The 17,099-nt window shown below is 44.2% G+C and overlaps 1 protein-coding gene across 1 annotated transcript in view; it reads right to left on the minus strand.

Annotated features, from left to right (window-relative positions):
- Positions 1-17,099, minus strand: part of rapgef5a (Rap guanine nucleotide exchange factor (GEF) 5a) — a 267,567-nt gene that overhangs the window by 209,723 nt on the left and 40,745 nt on the right. The window contains exon 4 of the mRNA XM_041183142.1: positions 9,864-9,985. Within this exon, the coding sequence (XP_041039076.1) occupies positions 9,864-9,985 (122 nt within the window). The remainder of the gene's footprint in view (positions 1-9,863; positions 9,986-17,099) is intronic.

The following is a 17,099-nucleotide window of genomic DNA, read 5'->3' on the forward strand; positions in this document are numbered from 1 at the left end:
TGAAGGAAGGTGATGATGACATGCAGCGAGGACACTCCATAAATCTTCACACAGCCTCTGTGAATGTCTGACTCCTGTCTGGCCTAGGGCAGCTCGCTTGCATTCTGTGATCAGGATCATATCATGGAGACATTGCCAAGAAACTTTAAATGCACCTGACCCCTTCAGGAGCACAGCATCACTGGTCATAATTGCTGAAGAAATGGGGGCCAGTCCCACCTTATAGGTGCTGAGAGAACACAGAGAGAATGATGGAACTCTGTGATGCCTGCCCACAATATTCTGGCAGCAATGACAAGCACCATTGAGGTGCAGGCATCAGTAATGTTTCCAGGGAGTGTGAGGCCGGACCATCACTGTGGTCTGAAGGCCGCACAGAGCATAGGGAAGAGGCCCTGGACTGAGACACCTGCCTTTATCTTGTGCAGAAGGGATTCACATCTGAGTGACAAAAACACTGTTCATCAGAAGAGGAAGCCATAGGCAGGGAGACACTCCTGGGAGTTTATTTACAATCGTGAATATTATGTATAAGTGATTAGCACCCTTGCCAAGGCTGTGCAACGACATATTCTTAACCTTCCTTGCCCAGCCGCTACATCTTGGTGCTCCCCAGACGGAGGTGGAGACAGCCTGCTGACAACGATGCTCTGTCTGTGATGACCTTGGCAGGCGTCCTCTGGAGGGCTGAGACCTGGAGGACCCCGGCCTGCTTTCAGGGTCCTGCTGTGTGACAGTGGCACCCTCCTCGGCCTGTGGAGCTGGAGCTGCTAAGGTCACAGGAAGAGGGGATTCGGATGGGCCGGACACTCCCGGAGTCACCTGGATGGATGGCCCCGGGGGGCACACCTGCTAATCTTCCTCCCTATGGGTGCCCAAGGGCCCCACGCTGATTCCTTGAGGAGAAGGGGAAGCTGGAGTGAGATTGGGCTGCCCTGCATTCCTCTCACATACACAGTGTTGGAGGCTAATTGTGGCTTCAGGGATGGAATTCAGCCCATGCAGCAGTGCAGGAATGACATCCTGGACCAAGGTCTCCATGGCGGCCGCCAACGTGCTAGTGTTGACCTTGGTGCATTGGCATGCTAGGGCTATCACCTCAGCCTGAAGATGGATGGACTCCTCCATCGTGCCTTGCAATCTGAGGAGTGCAGCGGACATCCCTTCCTGATGTTCCTGAGCTTGCCTTTGCAGCTCCAGCAACTGTGACATGACTGGATCCAGAGGCTCATCATCTGACTCGGACTCAGCAATGATCTGGCCTCCGGCAGTCCTCCGAGTGCCAGATACCTGGGAAGTCCCTGCCGCCACCCTCTGTGGATCAGGAATTGCAATGTGCTCACCAGATTGTGATCCCGAGGCTACTCTAAAGCTAGGTCCTGCTGAAGTATGTGTCTCTGCGCTGGTGGAGGATGTGGGTGAGCACTGTGATGGGACTTCAAGGAGGGTGCCTTCAGATTCCCCTCCAGAGGTTTCTTTGGTGCTCGGTTAGAGGCCCCAGGTCGTGGATTCCATCAGCTGTCTCCCAGATGTGCTGCAAGAGCAAGGAGTGATAATTAGTGCATGGCAGTGGCCTGAGAAACAGGACACATCACTCTCAGCATAGTTGTCTGATGGATGTTGAACTGATGGATCCTCACTTGGTAGAGCACCACCGACCTCACCGTCAGCACAGGAACAGTCCAGATCTCGCTGGCCAGCTGGATGGCTTTGTTTTCGAATTCCGTGAGGACCTTGATGTTGGGCATTCCCCCTTCAGTCCGTTAAGTAGTATGTCATAAATGATCAGCTGTCATTTTTTACTAACAGGCAGCTTGATGCTCATTCTTGATCATGCACAACTTAGAATTATCAGAAAGCAAGGCTTGATTTTCTTTAAAAAATTAAAAAAATAAAGTTCATCAGTCTGCGACCTCTCCCTCTTGTTGTGTGCCAGCTTGTTCTGCATGAATAGAGATGGAAAGAGTGTAAGCAGGGCACCTGCCATACCAGATGATAAGTATGCCTGGTCTGTGTGGGTGGTGAGTGGTCCCATGGATGGGATGAGGAGAATGAAGGTGTGTATGAGCGAGTGAATAGTGATTTGAACTGGTAGTGAGTGAGGGCCCAGTAGATGCGTGATGGGTTTATGAGTGTGTGAGTTGAAAGTGATGAGAAGCGTGACTTACCGTGGTGGAACAGAGATCATTCATCCCCTTGCGGCGCTGGTTGGCTGTCCTCTTTTTCAGGCTACTGGCGCTGACTACCACTGCCACCGCCTCTCAAGCTGGCTTAGTGATGTTGCTGCCAGACCTGCGGCCAGACCAGGGGTAGAGGAGATCATGGCGGGCCTCTGTGGCATCCAAAACACTTTTGAGGGACATATCATTGAACTTGGGTGCTGCAGTCTTTTTGCCTTTAGGGGCCATGTCTTTCTGCAGCTGTCGTGAGTTGGAAGCACTGAGAGGTGTGTGTTTGGCTGCATTTTAAATATGGTGCCCGGTGTGATGAAGTGGCGAGATGATGGTGTGGCGGCCGAATGAGAGTCCGTCTGCCATGGAAATGGTATGTTTTCCGGAAATGCATAAGTAATGCAGCGGGCTTGGGACAATACAGTGTGAAAAGCCGCTACTGTGGCTAGCGGGTAACATGTCATTTTACCCTCCCACTACTGCACTTAGTGCAAACTTGGGACGATTCCGCCCATCAGCTGGTGGGGAGTGGTTGATAGTAATCAGCAGGAGGTTTCCTCACCCATGTTTGACTTGATACCGTGAGATTTCATGTGGTCCAGGGTTAATGTTGAGGACTCCCTCCTGACTGTATTCCACTGTGTTGCCATCTCTGACATCTGATGGGACAGGACATACTCAGGAATGATGATGAAGGAGTCAGGTACATTGGCTGTAAGGTATGATTCTGTAAATATGACGATGTCAGGCTGTTGCTCGGCTAGTCAATGGAACAACTCTCCCAATTTTGGCGTACGTCCCCAGGTGTTAGCAAAGAGGACTTTGCAAGGTCAGTTAAGCTGGGTATGTCTTTGTCATTTCCGGTGCCTAGGTTGATGTTGGTTGACACAAGCAATTAATACCAATTTAATGGTAGACATTTTTAGAGGACAGTTAAGAATCAACCATATTTAGTCCATCCATGGTCTCACCTCTCCCTATCTCTGTAATCTCCTTCAGCCCTACAACGCTCTGAGATCTCCACCTTCTGCCAATCCTGGCCTCCTGAGCATCCCCGATTTTAATGCTGCACCATTTAATGGCTGTGCCTTCAGCTTGGTAGGCACTTAGCTCCAAACCTCCCTCTCTACAACTCTCTGCCTCTCTACCTCACTTTTCTCCTTTAAGATACTCCTTAAGATCAAAAGAAATAGGAGCAGGAATAGACCATTTGGACACTCAAGCCTGCTCCACCATTCATTAAGGTCATGGCTGATCTGACTATGCCCTTAACTCCACCTTTCTGTCTGCCCCATGGCTCTTGACTTTCTTGCCGATCAAAAATCTGTCTAAATCAGGCTTCAATGTATTCAATAACCCAGCCTTCATAGCTCTCTGAAGAAGAGAATTCCAAAAACCAAGTGCATTCTAACAGAATAAATTCCTCCTCATCTTTGTCTTGTTTTTAAACTGTAGTCCCTAGTTCTACATTCCCTAATGAGAGGAAACATCATCTCAGCATCTACCCTGTTAAGCCCCCTCCGAATCTTACATGTTTCCATAAAATCACCCCTCATTCTCCTAAACTCAAATTAACATAGAGCCAACCTGCTCAACCTTTTCTCATAAGGCAACACCTTCATCCCAGGAATCAACGTAGTGAACTTTCCCTGAACTGTTTCCAATGTAATTTCTTAAGCAGGGAGACCAATATTATACACAGTACTCTGGTGCAGTCTCACCAATGTCCTACAGTTGTAGCAAGACTTCCCTACTTTTATACTCCATCCCCCTTGTAATAAAAGCCAACATTCTATTTGTCTTCCTAATTACTTGCTGTACCTGCATGTTAATTTTTTGTGATTCATGTACAAGGACATCCAGATCCTCTATGCTGCAGCATTCTGCAATCTCTCTCCATTTAAATAATACTCAACTTTTCTGTTTTTCCCATCAAAGTGGACAACCTCACATTTTCCTGCATTATATTCCATCTGCCAATTTTTTGGCCACCCACTTAACCTACCCACATCATATTGCAGATTCTTTGTATCTTCCTTACAACTTGTTTTCCTGCCTATTTTTGTATCCTCAGCAAATTTGGCTACAGTCAGTTCCTTCATCCAAGTCATTAGTATAGATCTTAAATAGTTGCCGCCCAGCACTGACCCCTGTGGCACTCCATGAGTTCCAGTTTGTCTAACTGAAATGACCCATTTATCCTGACTCTCTGTTTCCTGTTAGTTAGCCAATCCTTTATCCATGCTAATATATTAGCCCCAACATCATAAGCTAGTATCTTGTGCAGCAGTAACCTTTTATCGACTACCTTTTGAAAACCTCCCTCCTTGACCAAGCTTTCACTTAGTTGCCTTCATGTGGCCTTATGTGACTCAGTGTCAAATTTTGCTTTAAAGCGCTCCTTTGAAGTGCCGTCTTTTTACTTCAACAGTGCTATATGTAGTATATAGCAAGGCCTGAGCATTTTGTTATATTGCCCTCTCTGTTAGGGAGGTGTAAATAAAGTTAGTTCAATAATGGCTGCCGGCTGTAAAGCCACATGTCAATCTTTTCTCAGTGCAATACACAACAGAAGCTGATGAAGAGGCTGGGATAGAATTCTTTTTTACAGTTAATTTGAGAATTTGAGGACTGAAGAACATTGTGTAATATTTTTGGAACTTTTTAGGAATTTAGATGCTATCATTGCCGTGGTAGCTACCAACCATTTAAATGCCCCCATTCCCAGTCAAAGTGCTTTGCCTGTGGGAAAGGTGGCATTCAGGAAGAGAGGAAACAGTAATGCTCCAGGTCACAACCATGCACCAGCTCCAGGTCATGGTTGATCTAAAGCTAGTTCAGGAGTTTGGAAATCCTCGAATGTGCATACGATAGACATGAAAACAAAAGATGATGTTATTGAGCAGGAAGATCAAGAGTTGTACTCAGTCAGAGAGCAAGAAAAACAGAATGTGGGAAATGAGAGTAATAGTGCTAAAGATAAAATTCCAGCGCCCACAGTAGAAATGAAAGTCAGAGATTCACCACTTACTTTCATCATTGATACGACTGCAACAGTGTCTGTCATTTCAGAAGGAGGGTACAAGAAATCCCTAAGTCACATTCCCTTATCCAAAACTGGTGTGAAACTTACTAGTTATTCCAATAACAGTATTCCAGTGCTAGGTGAAGTTAATGTTATGGTGGAATATGATGATGCATGCGATTACTTGCCATAGGTGGTAGGAGCAGGAAACAAAGTCTCCCTGATGGGAATGAATTGGCTTAAGAATTTATGGTTAAACAGTGCGCCTGTGAGTGTGTATGGGAGTAGGAGAATGTGTGAGAGTGAGGGTGTGTTTCTATGAAAGTATGTGAGAGTGAGGGTGTGTGTCTGTGAGTGTGTGTGGGAGTGAGGGAGTGTGTCTGTGAGTGTGTGGGGTGAGGGAGTGTGTCTGTATGTGTGTGTGGGGGTGAGAGATTATCTCTGAGTGTGTTTGGGAGTGAGGGTGTGTGTCTGTGAGTGTGTTTGGGAGCGAGGGAGTGTGTCTGTGAGTGTGTGGGAATAAGGGTGTGTGTCTGTAAGTGTGTGTGGGAGGGAGGGTGTGTGTCTGAGTGTGTGTGGGAGCGAGACAGTGTGCCTGTGAGTGTGTGTGGGAGTGAGAGTGTGTGTCTGTGAGTGTGTGTAGGAGTGAGAGAATGTGCCTGTGAGTGTGTGTGGGAGGGAGGGTGTTTATCTGTGAGTGTGTGTGGGAGGGAGGGTGTGTGTCTGTGAGTGTGTGTGGGAGTGAGACAGAGTGCCTGTGAATGTGTGTGGGAGTGAGACAGTGTGCCTGTGAGTGTGTGTGGGAGCGAGACGGTGTGCCTGTGAGTGTGTGTTGGAGGGAGGGTGTGTGTCTGTGAGTGTGTGTGGGAGGGAGGGTGTGTGTCTGTGAGCGTGTGTGGGAGCGAGACAGTGTGCCTGTGAATATGTGTGGGAGTGAGACAGTGTGCCTGTGAATGTGTGTGGGAGCGAGACAGTGTGCCTGTGAGTGTTTGTGGGAGCGAGAGAATGTGCCTGTGAGAGCATGTGGGAGGGAGGGTGTGTGTCTGTGAGTGTGTGTGGGAGCGAGACAGTGTGCCTGTGAATACGTGTGGGAGCGAGACAGTGTGGCTGTGAATGTGTGTGGGAGCGAGACAGTGTGCCTGTGAATGTGTGTGGGAGCGAGACAGTGTGCCTGTGAATGTGTGTGGGAGCGAGACAGTGTGCCTGTGAGTGTGTGTGGGAGCGAGAGAATGTGCCTGTGAGTGCATGTGGGAGGGAGGGTGTGTGTCTGTGAGTTAAGCTAATGGAAGTGGATAGAGATACACAGACAGAAAGAGAAAGAATGAAGATAATTAATTGAAAATATGTGGGAAAGAAGAACAAAAGTTGTTCTTTTCATTGTCTTGAATCTTTAAGTCAGCGGGCAGGCGTGATTGGAGGGTCCGGGAGTGGCCGGGAAACGGACCGCTGACTGCAATCGGCCGCCGGCCGTGATTTTGCACTGACTGGCCGATTAACGGCCAGCCAGCATGAATCGCACGCTGAGAAGCTCAGTGCTGCCAAGATGGGGGCGGGAAGAGGGCAGGCACTGATGTCAGTGCGGGCGTGGGCGAGCGCTGACAGAAAGCTCCCTGAGGGCAGAGAACTGCCTCAGTGAGCTGAAGACCTGAAAAGCACAGAATAATTTTTTTTAAAATCAGGAACAAAATGTGCGTGACAATCAACATATACATTATAAAAATGCTGTCCATAGATTTTTCTTTCTCTTTCATTTAATAACGGAAGTTTCATTCCATCTTTTGGATGAGGTTTGAAAAGAAATGCAAATGCTGCCTGGCTGATTCGCCCAATTGCCAACCATAAGGTTGGATGGGCAACATAAAATTAAAGACAATTGCAATTTTGATTTCCTTAATTGGCCTCTTAATTGTTGGCGGGCGCGCTTCTGAATTTTGTGTGTATCCGCCGACTGAAATATCACGTGAGCGCCAGATGACATCGGGACAATCGCTCAACGTCATCTCATGTGACTTCACGTCCGATTGGGTCAGGCACGCGCCCACCCGCCAAGTTAAAAATTCTGCCCATTACTTCTTCTGAAGTTTGGATATTTTTGTTAAACACAAAAGTATTAAGGAAAAACATTGTTTTATATGTCAATTACTCTGCGTTGGTTACATATGCTTTGGTTTTGATTATAGCAAAAACAAGTATGCAACCCAGCCTGTTAAATTTTCAGGTATAGTTGATGTTGGTTTAGCCATATTGTATTCTGAGAACACATGTTCATGTATCGTTTTACATTTTAATGTATAAATCATTTTTTAAAGTGGAGAGTGTAATATATTACAAGATCTGAGCATTTTGTTATAATACCCACTCTATAAGGAGGTGTAAATAAACTTAATTCAATAATGGCTGCCTGCTGTGAGTCCTCATGGTGAGTTTTTCTCATTGCAATACACAACATTATATAAGGACAATTTTATTTTTTTGGAAGCATGTCAACGTTTTTCAGAAAATCAACATTAAAATCTAGCAATTGCCTAAACCTGGAAATCATTTATATTGGGCATCTTTTCACTGCAGTTAGTTACAAAGATACTGACTCCAGCATATTAAGCCTTTTGGGTAGAAAGGACTGTTCACTCAGCAGTTTGCACCTTGTTAAGGTGCAATTACCATTTTCACTTCTAACTGGTCTGGTCTTGGTCTCAGATTAGAGTTTATCACTGACCACAATAGCAAAGTAAATAGCACTTCATCAAGATTCAAAGTACAAAATAATGACATCACTGTTGTAGCATCAGCATCATTGCCTATCCTTACTAATGTACTTCATTTTCCATAACTTATGTTTCAGCATTCTGACAACAGAACCCAAAGAAGATTCTAAAATATGTAAAATCATAAGCTATTCCTTTGTAAAAGTACCTTAACCTTGAGAAATAGTTTTGTATGTGTGTTACTGTTGACTTTGTAGCAATAAATCTATTTCATTGCTACTTGAGTTCTTCCTTCTGAACACTATGAATGTCGCGGATGGGGAGGTTGAACTGCCAGCCGGTATAGCTGGTAAGCTGTGTTGGCACCAATGTGCCCATTATAAGCATAGTGTACTTTATCTAATATCAACCTTGCTTCTCCCTGTTCACCATGATAGTAATGTCTTTAAAACCTCCAGCAGCTTAATTAAACACAATATTTACTTCCTGAATTAATGCCATTTTTCCATTAACAAGTTATGCTTTTTCTAAGTACTCATCTATTAGATCTCTCAAATAGTTTCAATGGCTTTCCTTGCAGCTAATGGGCAGAATTTTCGGGTCAGCGAGCGGGAGTGGGGCCTGCTTGCCAACCGTAAAATGATGTGCGGTAATGTTGGGCGTCCGTCCTGATGCCACTGCACATCATTTAGATTTCCAGTTTGGATGGGCACACAGCCGAGACGGCTGCGCGCCCACTGAACTGTCAAAGGCCTGTTAAAAACTAACTAAAATATTTAAATGAGCTGCCCGTCCAACCTTAAGGGCAGGATGACGTTTCATGAAGTTTTTATAAATTAAATAAAGATTTTCATTAATGTTTCTTGTCATGTCCCAGCTCTATATTTAGCTTTTAAAAACTTTAACTAATCTCCCTGAGCCACCTCCATGCCTCAGGGAGATTTCTGTGCTATGCGCGCGAAAGAGCACTGGCCCCGACTCAGGGAGTCCCCCCCCCACCCCCGCCAGCAAAGGGAGCGCTCAGCTCTTTTGTGTGTGCTTCACACTGGGCCGGCCTTAATTGGCCCACCCACGTAAAATAGTGGCATGGACCTGATCGGGGGTGCCAATCGGGTTCGTGCCCGCTCTCGCCCGCCCCCGCACAACCCCCCTGACGGGGGGACAATTTTGCCCAATGTTATACTCACTGGTCTAAGTTATGCCTTGACCTTGTCTAAAATAATGCAGTTGTGAGCAAGTGATTTGCAAGTAATGGTGCATGCTTGCACTGTGTAAGTACCTTGACAGTGTAATGTCTTTATAGGATGTAGCTATTTCATATTGTATAATTTAACCTGGTTGAACTTGATGATATACAGTAGGCAGATCTAAAACCAAGGTATAGTATAATGCCTTCTCTTACGCATTTGCATCACTTGCAAAACAGGTGGTGGGGGAGGTAGGCTGGGAGGAACATTTGATATTGCTGAATCTGTCTTGAGTTTCACTGGCAGAGATTACTCAAGGTTGTTGAAGGCCGAAGTCTTTGTTGAAAAGCAAAACAAAGTTAGAATGTAGGAAATATATGTAAAGTCTAGGCCCCTGTGCTGCATGTTTATCCATTGCTACATTTTGACATATTGGGATTAGTTTCAAAACGCTAGCCTTTTAAAACCAGTGCCAAAAGTGCAAGAGCTCCATACTGCCCATCACTGAAGCAAACCATACCACAAGTGTGGTGGCACTGTTGTTTTTTAACCTCAGGATGGCTGCCGTAAGTGTAAACCAGCATCTCCAAACCTGTGCCTTTTTGTTTGAATATGATAAAGTTTTGAGGCCACATTTATTAAATCAGCAGGCCCAGCTGCGAACGCTTGCATGCCTTTGTGAAATCAGAGGCTGAAGCTGGGATGAATTTGGCAAGTGAGCGGAACTGACATTTCCCTTCTAGAACTATCCCATTCATTGAGCATATATGATCACCTGAAGATAGAATTCCCAGTTCTGTCAGAATCTGCCAGATGCCCTCCGCCTTGCTCCGAGTGTAGATGAATGGGCATTGATCGAGCAACCAGTCCACCATTTCAAAACCTACACAGCTACTCCTGTAGATGAGAAATAGTTCAGTTTCAAGTTTAAAGTGATGCACTTCATATGAACTTATTTTATGTTTTCCCTACTGTGAAATGTTAACATTTTTATTCATCAGTTTTTTCCCCATGTCAATTACATGATAGAGTTTTCCCCAATGCAGCTCTGATAATAGAAAAGTACACTGCATTTCGCATGTAAACACTTAAATAACCTCAACAGGTCAGATACTATTTGCATTTAATTACTCCATGCTAATCCACAAAAGGTCAAAACCCCATGTGAATTTATATCCTTAGATTAAAAGAAATAAGTCAGAAAAGTAATCAATGCTATTTTGTCCTTATCAATCTAGCTGATTCAGATCTTCGTGCATTGAATAGGTATTGAAAAGGCTTTGAAATTACTTTCAAAAGTTCTTAAGAAATAATTCTTAATCAGATCAGAAAAAAATAGTATACATCAAGTGTTAATGTAAATTGTGCCTTGCTATATTGTAAAGTTCAAAGATTGCAAATTGGGTTAGTACCGAGATCTATTTGAGATCTACTTTAAACTTGGTAGTCAATGATTTGAGACAGTGAGGCCTAAATCCTAACTGGCTCAACCTGAGCATATTTCCAGCCATGTACCAGAACAGAAAGACCCTAAACCTTACGTACATTTGTCCCTGGGCATCATCAGAAAAAATTACGAAAGTTGAGGGTGCCAAAGAGGCACCTCAACACAGCTCACCTGTCAAGGCCTCCTGGAGTGGGCAGCCAATTCTGATTCCAGCCCGCCCCTGGGAAAGTCCTGTTAGAGACAGGTATGAGTCCGGTAGCAGTTCTGACACAGCACCTCTCCCCCTCTCTGCACCCACCCCTCCCCCCAACTATTTTTCCACTCTCCCACTGACTCGAATCCAAGCTCCACAGGGCCAGAAAAATTCAGCCTAATTAAGGAGTCATTGAATTTAAAATAGTCACAAAGCGAAGTTAGTAGAAGTTTCTTTATCCAGGAACTGTTGATACATGGAATGTTTTGCCAGCAGAAGCAACTGAGGCAGAGGTAATTGCATCTATTAAGAGAAAATCAGCTAGTTTGAATTAGTGGAAGATACAAAGATGTGGGCAAAAGTAGGAGATAAGGATTGATCTACAGAAGAGCTGTCACAGATATAATAAACCAAATGGTCATTTGTGCTGCATTCCTCTGTGGACATGGTCTGTGGAGGGAGGGAGTTTCATGGGCTAGATTATTTTTTCTCAGTCAGGGATATTTAGGTCCCATGAGATACCAGGAAGTACAATTTAATCTCCTTATCAATCTGCAACATGCTAACAATTTCTAGCAACTTTTATAAAATAAATAAAAATTGCTGATGCTGTCTATTAATTAATTAATTGAATTGGAGAGAGACAGTAAGATTGTTGTGCCACCGTTGCCAGGAAAAGCTTTGAAACGTCAGCTTCCATTTAGAATGGATGAAGTAATATCAAAAAGCTGTAAATTATTACAATATATTTTAAATGCCTTCTTTCTTTTTCAATTATATAAGGAATAAAAGATATATATAATGGCAAAGTGCCTTCATTGCAAAATACTTACAATATTAGTTCTCACGCAGGCTATTCATTAATTTCTGCCAGTGAACAGGCATCTTTCAGAGAAAGACTGCGCTCCAGGTTGACTTTTTATGAGAGCTGATATTTTAAATTGATTTTAATTGCTTCTATCAGCAATAATTATATTCAAAAGACAGAATGCAGATTGGCATAATTTTTGTTTGGTGATCTGAAGCCACAATTTATTTGCTGAAATAAACCAGTTGAGGATAGAGTTTAATCTTCACTGCCTGGCAGAGCTGATCGTAAGCCTTTCACAGAATTTGTCTAATTTGCATTCCATTGAAATACATGAAATGAAAAATAGACTGATTCTGTAAAGGGCAAGCAATCAGCTTTGCCAGATTACCACCATGGTCATTCATAGTCAGCAAGCAGCAAAACTCTCCTGGGCTGTTTTGGGAAATGAATCACTGCCTCCAATCAGTATTCAGCAGCAAAAATAAAGTTGATCATTATCATGCTGCAGGATATTTTGATTATTTAGTCTTGGAAATTCAGGTCACCAGAGACTAAATCCACACAACATATCCTACTTCTGGGAATTTGAATCAGATATAGATCAGATGATGGAGAAATTCTATTATTCACATGTCAGTTTGTGATGATGAGATTCATTGTGGCTGAAGTTCAACCTGGGTGGTAGCACACAAGCAGGAGCTATTGTATCAACCGCCTCTTAAACTCTCAGACTGATATTTTGTTCCATTAATTTCAATGGAACTGAATATCAGGTGGGACGTATAACACGTGGCCAATATGACAACCCAGTTTCACACTATTTGGCATAATAATAAAATGGTGAGGGGCTTGAAAGGATGTTGTTTCCCCAGGCTGGGGAATCTAGAACACTGGGGCACAGCCTCAGGATAAGGGTTCAATCTTTTAGGACTGAGACGAGGAGAATATTCTTCACTCAGAGAGTTGTGAATCTTTGGAATTCTCTATCCCAGAGAGTTATGGATGCTCCAACATTGAGTATATTCAAGCCTGAGTGGTAATTGGGCAGAAGAGTGGAATTGTGGTAGAAGATTAGCCATCATTTTATTGAATGGCAGAGCAGGATAAAGTGGCCAAATAGCCCAGCCCTGCTCCTATTTCTTATATTCTTATTACAGTATTACTTCACACAACAAAGTGTTTAATTGCTAGCATCTCCAGGTCATCATGTTGTATGATGCGATACTGGGCAATAAAGGTGAACTCCTCAGGATCATCGTATTGTGGGGTCCACTTACTGGAAACACTAAACCTGGGGGAATATCTAGTGCAGACTTGAAATTTGTAACAATTATCCTTCTGCCTGGCATGAGCAGTCACTTCCAGCTGTGACTGAAGTTAGATGAATAATTTCACTATATAGAAATGTCAAATGGGTTGGGAAAATTGGAAAAACCATTGCCTTGCCACAAACCAAAGAGCTTCTATGCATTTTTTTCTGAAATAGATGGACTACAAAATAGAAAACTATTCTTTTGCTTTAATTTTTGCTCTAGGGATGTTGGTAACACTGGAAGAGTTTATTACCCATCCTTATTCGCTTTGAAAGCAGTAATGATCGCCACATAATATAGAATTGAAGCCACATGCAAGCCAGCCTTGGATAAAAACAAAAAACTGCGGATGCTGGAAATCCAAAACAAAAACAGAATTACCTGGAAAAACTCAGCAGGTCTGGCAGCGTCGGCGGAGAAGAAAAGAGTTGACATTTCAAGTCCTCATGACCCTTCAACAGAACTGACAGCCTTGGATAGCGGATGCAGGTTCTTTTCAGGGGGGCATTCGTGAACCAGTTGGGTTTTTGTAATGACGTAGCAGCTACACAAAGGCTAAAAGTGACTTTCACTGACTGGCGGAAAAAATTAACTTTTCAGCACTGTTAGTGTCTCGACCATTGTCCAAAAGATATCCATATCGATGAATTTAACATTTTCCACTCTGCATTTTGTGTCAGACCAAACATTTTTAGTTAAAAGAATAAACTATGCACTCTACCCAAAATAGCGTGATTATAGCCTTAAAATAGCATCATTCCTGCAGTGTGAGATTCAAAGATACATTTTGTGATGTGTTGTGAGTAGCTAGTTCATTTTTCAGATGTTTTGGAATATAACTTCTAGTTTTAGGAACTGAAGTGTTAAACGTATGATAAATGGAATCACTTGGTTAAGAAACTGATATGCATCTAATGAATGTACAAATCAAATAAAATTTGAGTTAATTACATTTAAAACGTAACTTAACTTTATTCAATAAGGTCTGCATTGATAATGAGAAAGCTAAACAATGGATTACCTACCTTTGAGCTTTAGATAGAGCCGGAAAGTCTACCTTTGTTTCAATAAAATATTTAAATTATTCAAATAGGTCCAAGATCAAAAGTAAATAAACTAGTGTTTAGAAAAAGGGGTGGAATTTTCCATTTATGAGACTAAGTGCAGTGGTGGGTGGTTTCAGCGTTACCTGTCCCGTTGCTCGGGATGACAGGAACTCGTGCCTGATTCCACCTTTGGAAGCTCATTAATTATGCACAGGTGAGTATCAGGCCGAATGACCTGGTGCGTCAGAAGCTGATTCGTCTGCCATGCTATCAGTTGGCAGAGTTGAAGGTCTGGATGCCATGTTTAAACCCCAGTCAATCACATACATCTCACTCTCTGCAGCTCACCCGTCTCCAGGAATCCATTACAAATATCTTCCATACACAACAAGAAGGCTGGACCCAGCTTCAGACACGGCACCTTCCAGGCCATGATTAGAGGAGTGCAGGCACATAGGAATGTGCTCTATCCCAGGGATGGTTCCAGGAAGCACACCAGCCTCACCTCTCAGGCCTGGAAGATCATCACCAAGGAGGTCCAGACTGAGATCCAGTGCAGGAAGAGGATAAATGACCTCATCCGCTCCGCCAGGGTAAGTCATCCTTCAACTCCCCCCAATTTCAAACTCTCATCATGGCATCATGTGCTCAGAGGGCTACTCTCTTCAGGGATTTCACACAACCATTATCAGGGGAAACCACTGATTGACTATTGGAACCTTTCACATCACCACCATCCCATCTATCATGCTGTGCACTCTCCATCCTAAGACCTGCTGGGGAGGGCTCACCACACACAGGGCACATGAATCTTCACTAATCTATGCTCCATTCCTTCACATAACATGCCTTCCTTGTGTCTTCATCCAAACCAAGCTTGCCCACAATAGGCAGGAAAGTTCCCAGACAGTGGGTGGGGGACACGACCGACAACATTAACCTCACAAAAGTTCAAGGAGGCTGCAGCCCAGATCACTGGGGAGGACAGGGAATGTTCCTGTGGGGAAGGTGAGATTGGATTGTCTCAACAATCTTGTACGGATCAATACTCCATGAGTTCATCACATCCTGACAAGCACAGTGAGCGACATGCAGTCTGACATTCCTCATGTTCATCTACTAAAACTCCATTCTCTATCTTATAGGCACCTGCAGCTCGAGGCCCACAAGGGACACCACCAAAACTCCTAGTCCCCGGACCATGTCCGAGGAGGAAGATGACAACCGCACCTTCCAGCAACATTTGGACACACACCTCAGTGGGGCACATCTCCAGGTGAGGCTCGGGCTCACTTTCTGGAGAACACTTTACTGACACATGCCAGAAGTAATCAGAGGCAGGGACAGGCCCGGTCTCCAGCACTCAGAGGGCTGCTGGAGAACAGCCACCTGCTCTGTCTGAGTCAGATGATCCAATATGTGGATAGTTGGAAAGAGGCAGGGGAACATCACGCTGTGGTATTTGAAGCCCTCAAAGAGGACAACCACCAAAGTCATCAAAGGCAAGAAGGCAAAACAACTCTGCTGTGGATGCCAGTGCAGCACCCAGAAGGAGTTGAAGGCTTAGAAAAATCAAAAATATTGATCACAACTTGTTGCACGAGTGAAAACAATAATTGTCACTAACTGAATGTCTGCAAATATATTCACTTTAAATGCATATTGTCTACTGTTATCTTTCAGCATCCTTCTAAAGGCTTTGCGAGGCTCCTACACTCCCAAGCAGTTTTCCTGCACACAGCCGAGCCCCATGATTAAATCTTCAGTGAGAAGCTTCTGTGGCAGAGCCTCTCAGAGCCTGGTGCAAGCACTGTCCCATGCATGCGGAGCCTTCATCCATCAAACTTATCCCACTGGTCCCTAGCATACTTAATGGTGTCTGCCATTGTTCCCTTTCTGTTCTCCAGCTGAGATGGCCTGCATCTCTGCTCATACACTGACCCAACTCCCATGCAGCACCTGTGCCAGTCGAACACGAAGCTCTGCTCACTTTTGATTTGATCAGCATGGTTATTGTCACTTACTCCATGAGCTCCTCCACCATTTCCCCTCCTCCATCACCCACGTCCTTTCCCCCATCAACATTGACTCTTCTGGCATCACCTTCAACATTCAACCTTCCCACAGTCACCCTACAGTCTGAATCCTTCTCCTTCCAGGATGCCTAGGTAAATGTGCACGATCTCTTCTTTTCAGAGCATCTCACACCTGTTCACATTGACCCCTCTGGCTTCCCCTTTCCCACCGCGTCGACCCACCACCTCCCCCACACCACCCGTGTCCATGTCTATCTCTGTGTCCCAACTAACAATCCCCTTCACCCAACACCGTCAACAGTCAAACACTCACCCTCCCACCTTACCAGCTTCCTCTGCCCCCAGTAACCTTAACCATCCCCTCCTATCACACCCACCCTGAGGTAGTACCCCAGGAGTCAAAAATGGACTCCCCTGATGTGAGCACGTTCACCTGGATATCTAGCCCCCCAACTTCAGACCTAGACATTCCCCCCAACCTCCTACATCACTGATCAGTACCTCCTGCTGCCTTCCACCCTGCAGCTCGAGGCTCCCTTCCCCCAGGCTGAAGTCCCCGGAAGATGGTTCAAAGCCTCAGTGTTGTTGATTCTCTGTGCTGCTCCTTCCAAGATTCCCTGTGCTGTCTGAATTCTGCAGGATCCTCAATTAGAAGATTGCCCAGAAAAAGCAAAGGAAGGCAAGTTTGTATTTTTTTGTCTGATTGTGGTTGGAAATAGGGGTTCCGACCCTGATTAGAAGATTTGGGCCAATATTAATACAAACTAGCAGAAACTGTATTCCAGGCTCTTTACTGTCAATTGGGGCTAAACACTTTTGTGCTTGGAATTCAGGAGTTGGATTTAGAGATTTCTGAGCAATTGTCTATCACTTAGAATTCTAGTCCGATTTCTGTCTGACAATCCATTTCCTTAGGTTTGATTTGAGCTCAGATTACAAAGGTGAGCTATTGGTTTTATTATACGGAAGCTCTCACAGTTACTTCTGTAACTTTTACTATTTTTACTTAATTTGCCAGCTGCAAGCTAAAGGAATGACAACTATATTAAATCAGTTTATACCCCAACTTGTAATTATTCTTTCTTCTAATGTATGTGCTTCTAAAATATGAGAAATGTATTTATTGCCTTTTGCTCAGATAAAATGTTGCCTATTATCTGACTTT

This window comes from Carcharodon carcharias, chromosome 3 (genome assembly GCF_017639515.1).
Source record: "Carcharodon carcharias isolate sCarCar2 chromosome 3, sCarCar2.pri, whole genome shotgun sequence".
NCBI classification, from domain to species: Eukaryota; Metazoa; Chordata; class Chondrichthyes; order Lamniformes; family Lamnidae; genus Carcharodon; species Carcharodon carcharias.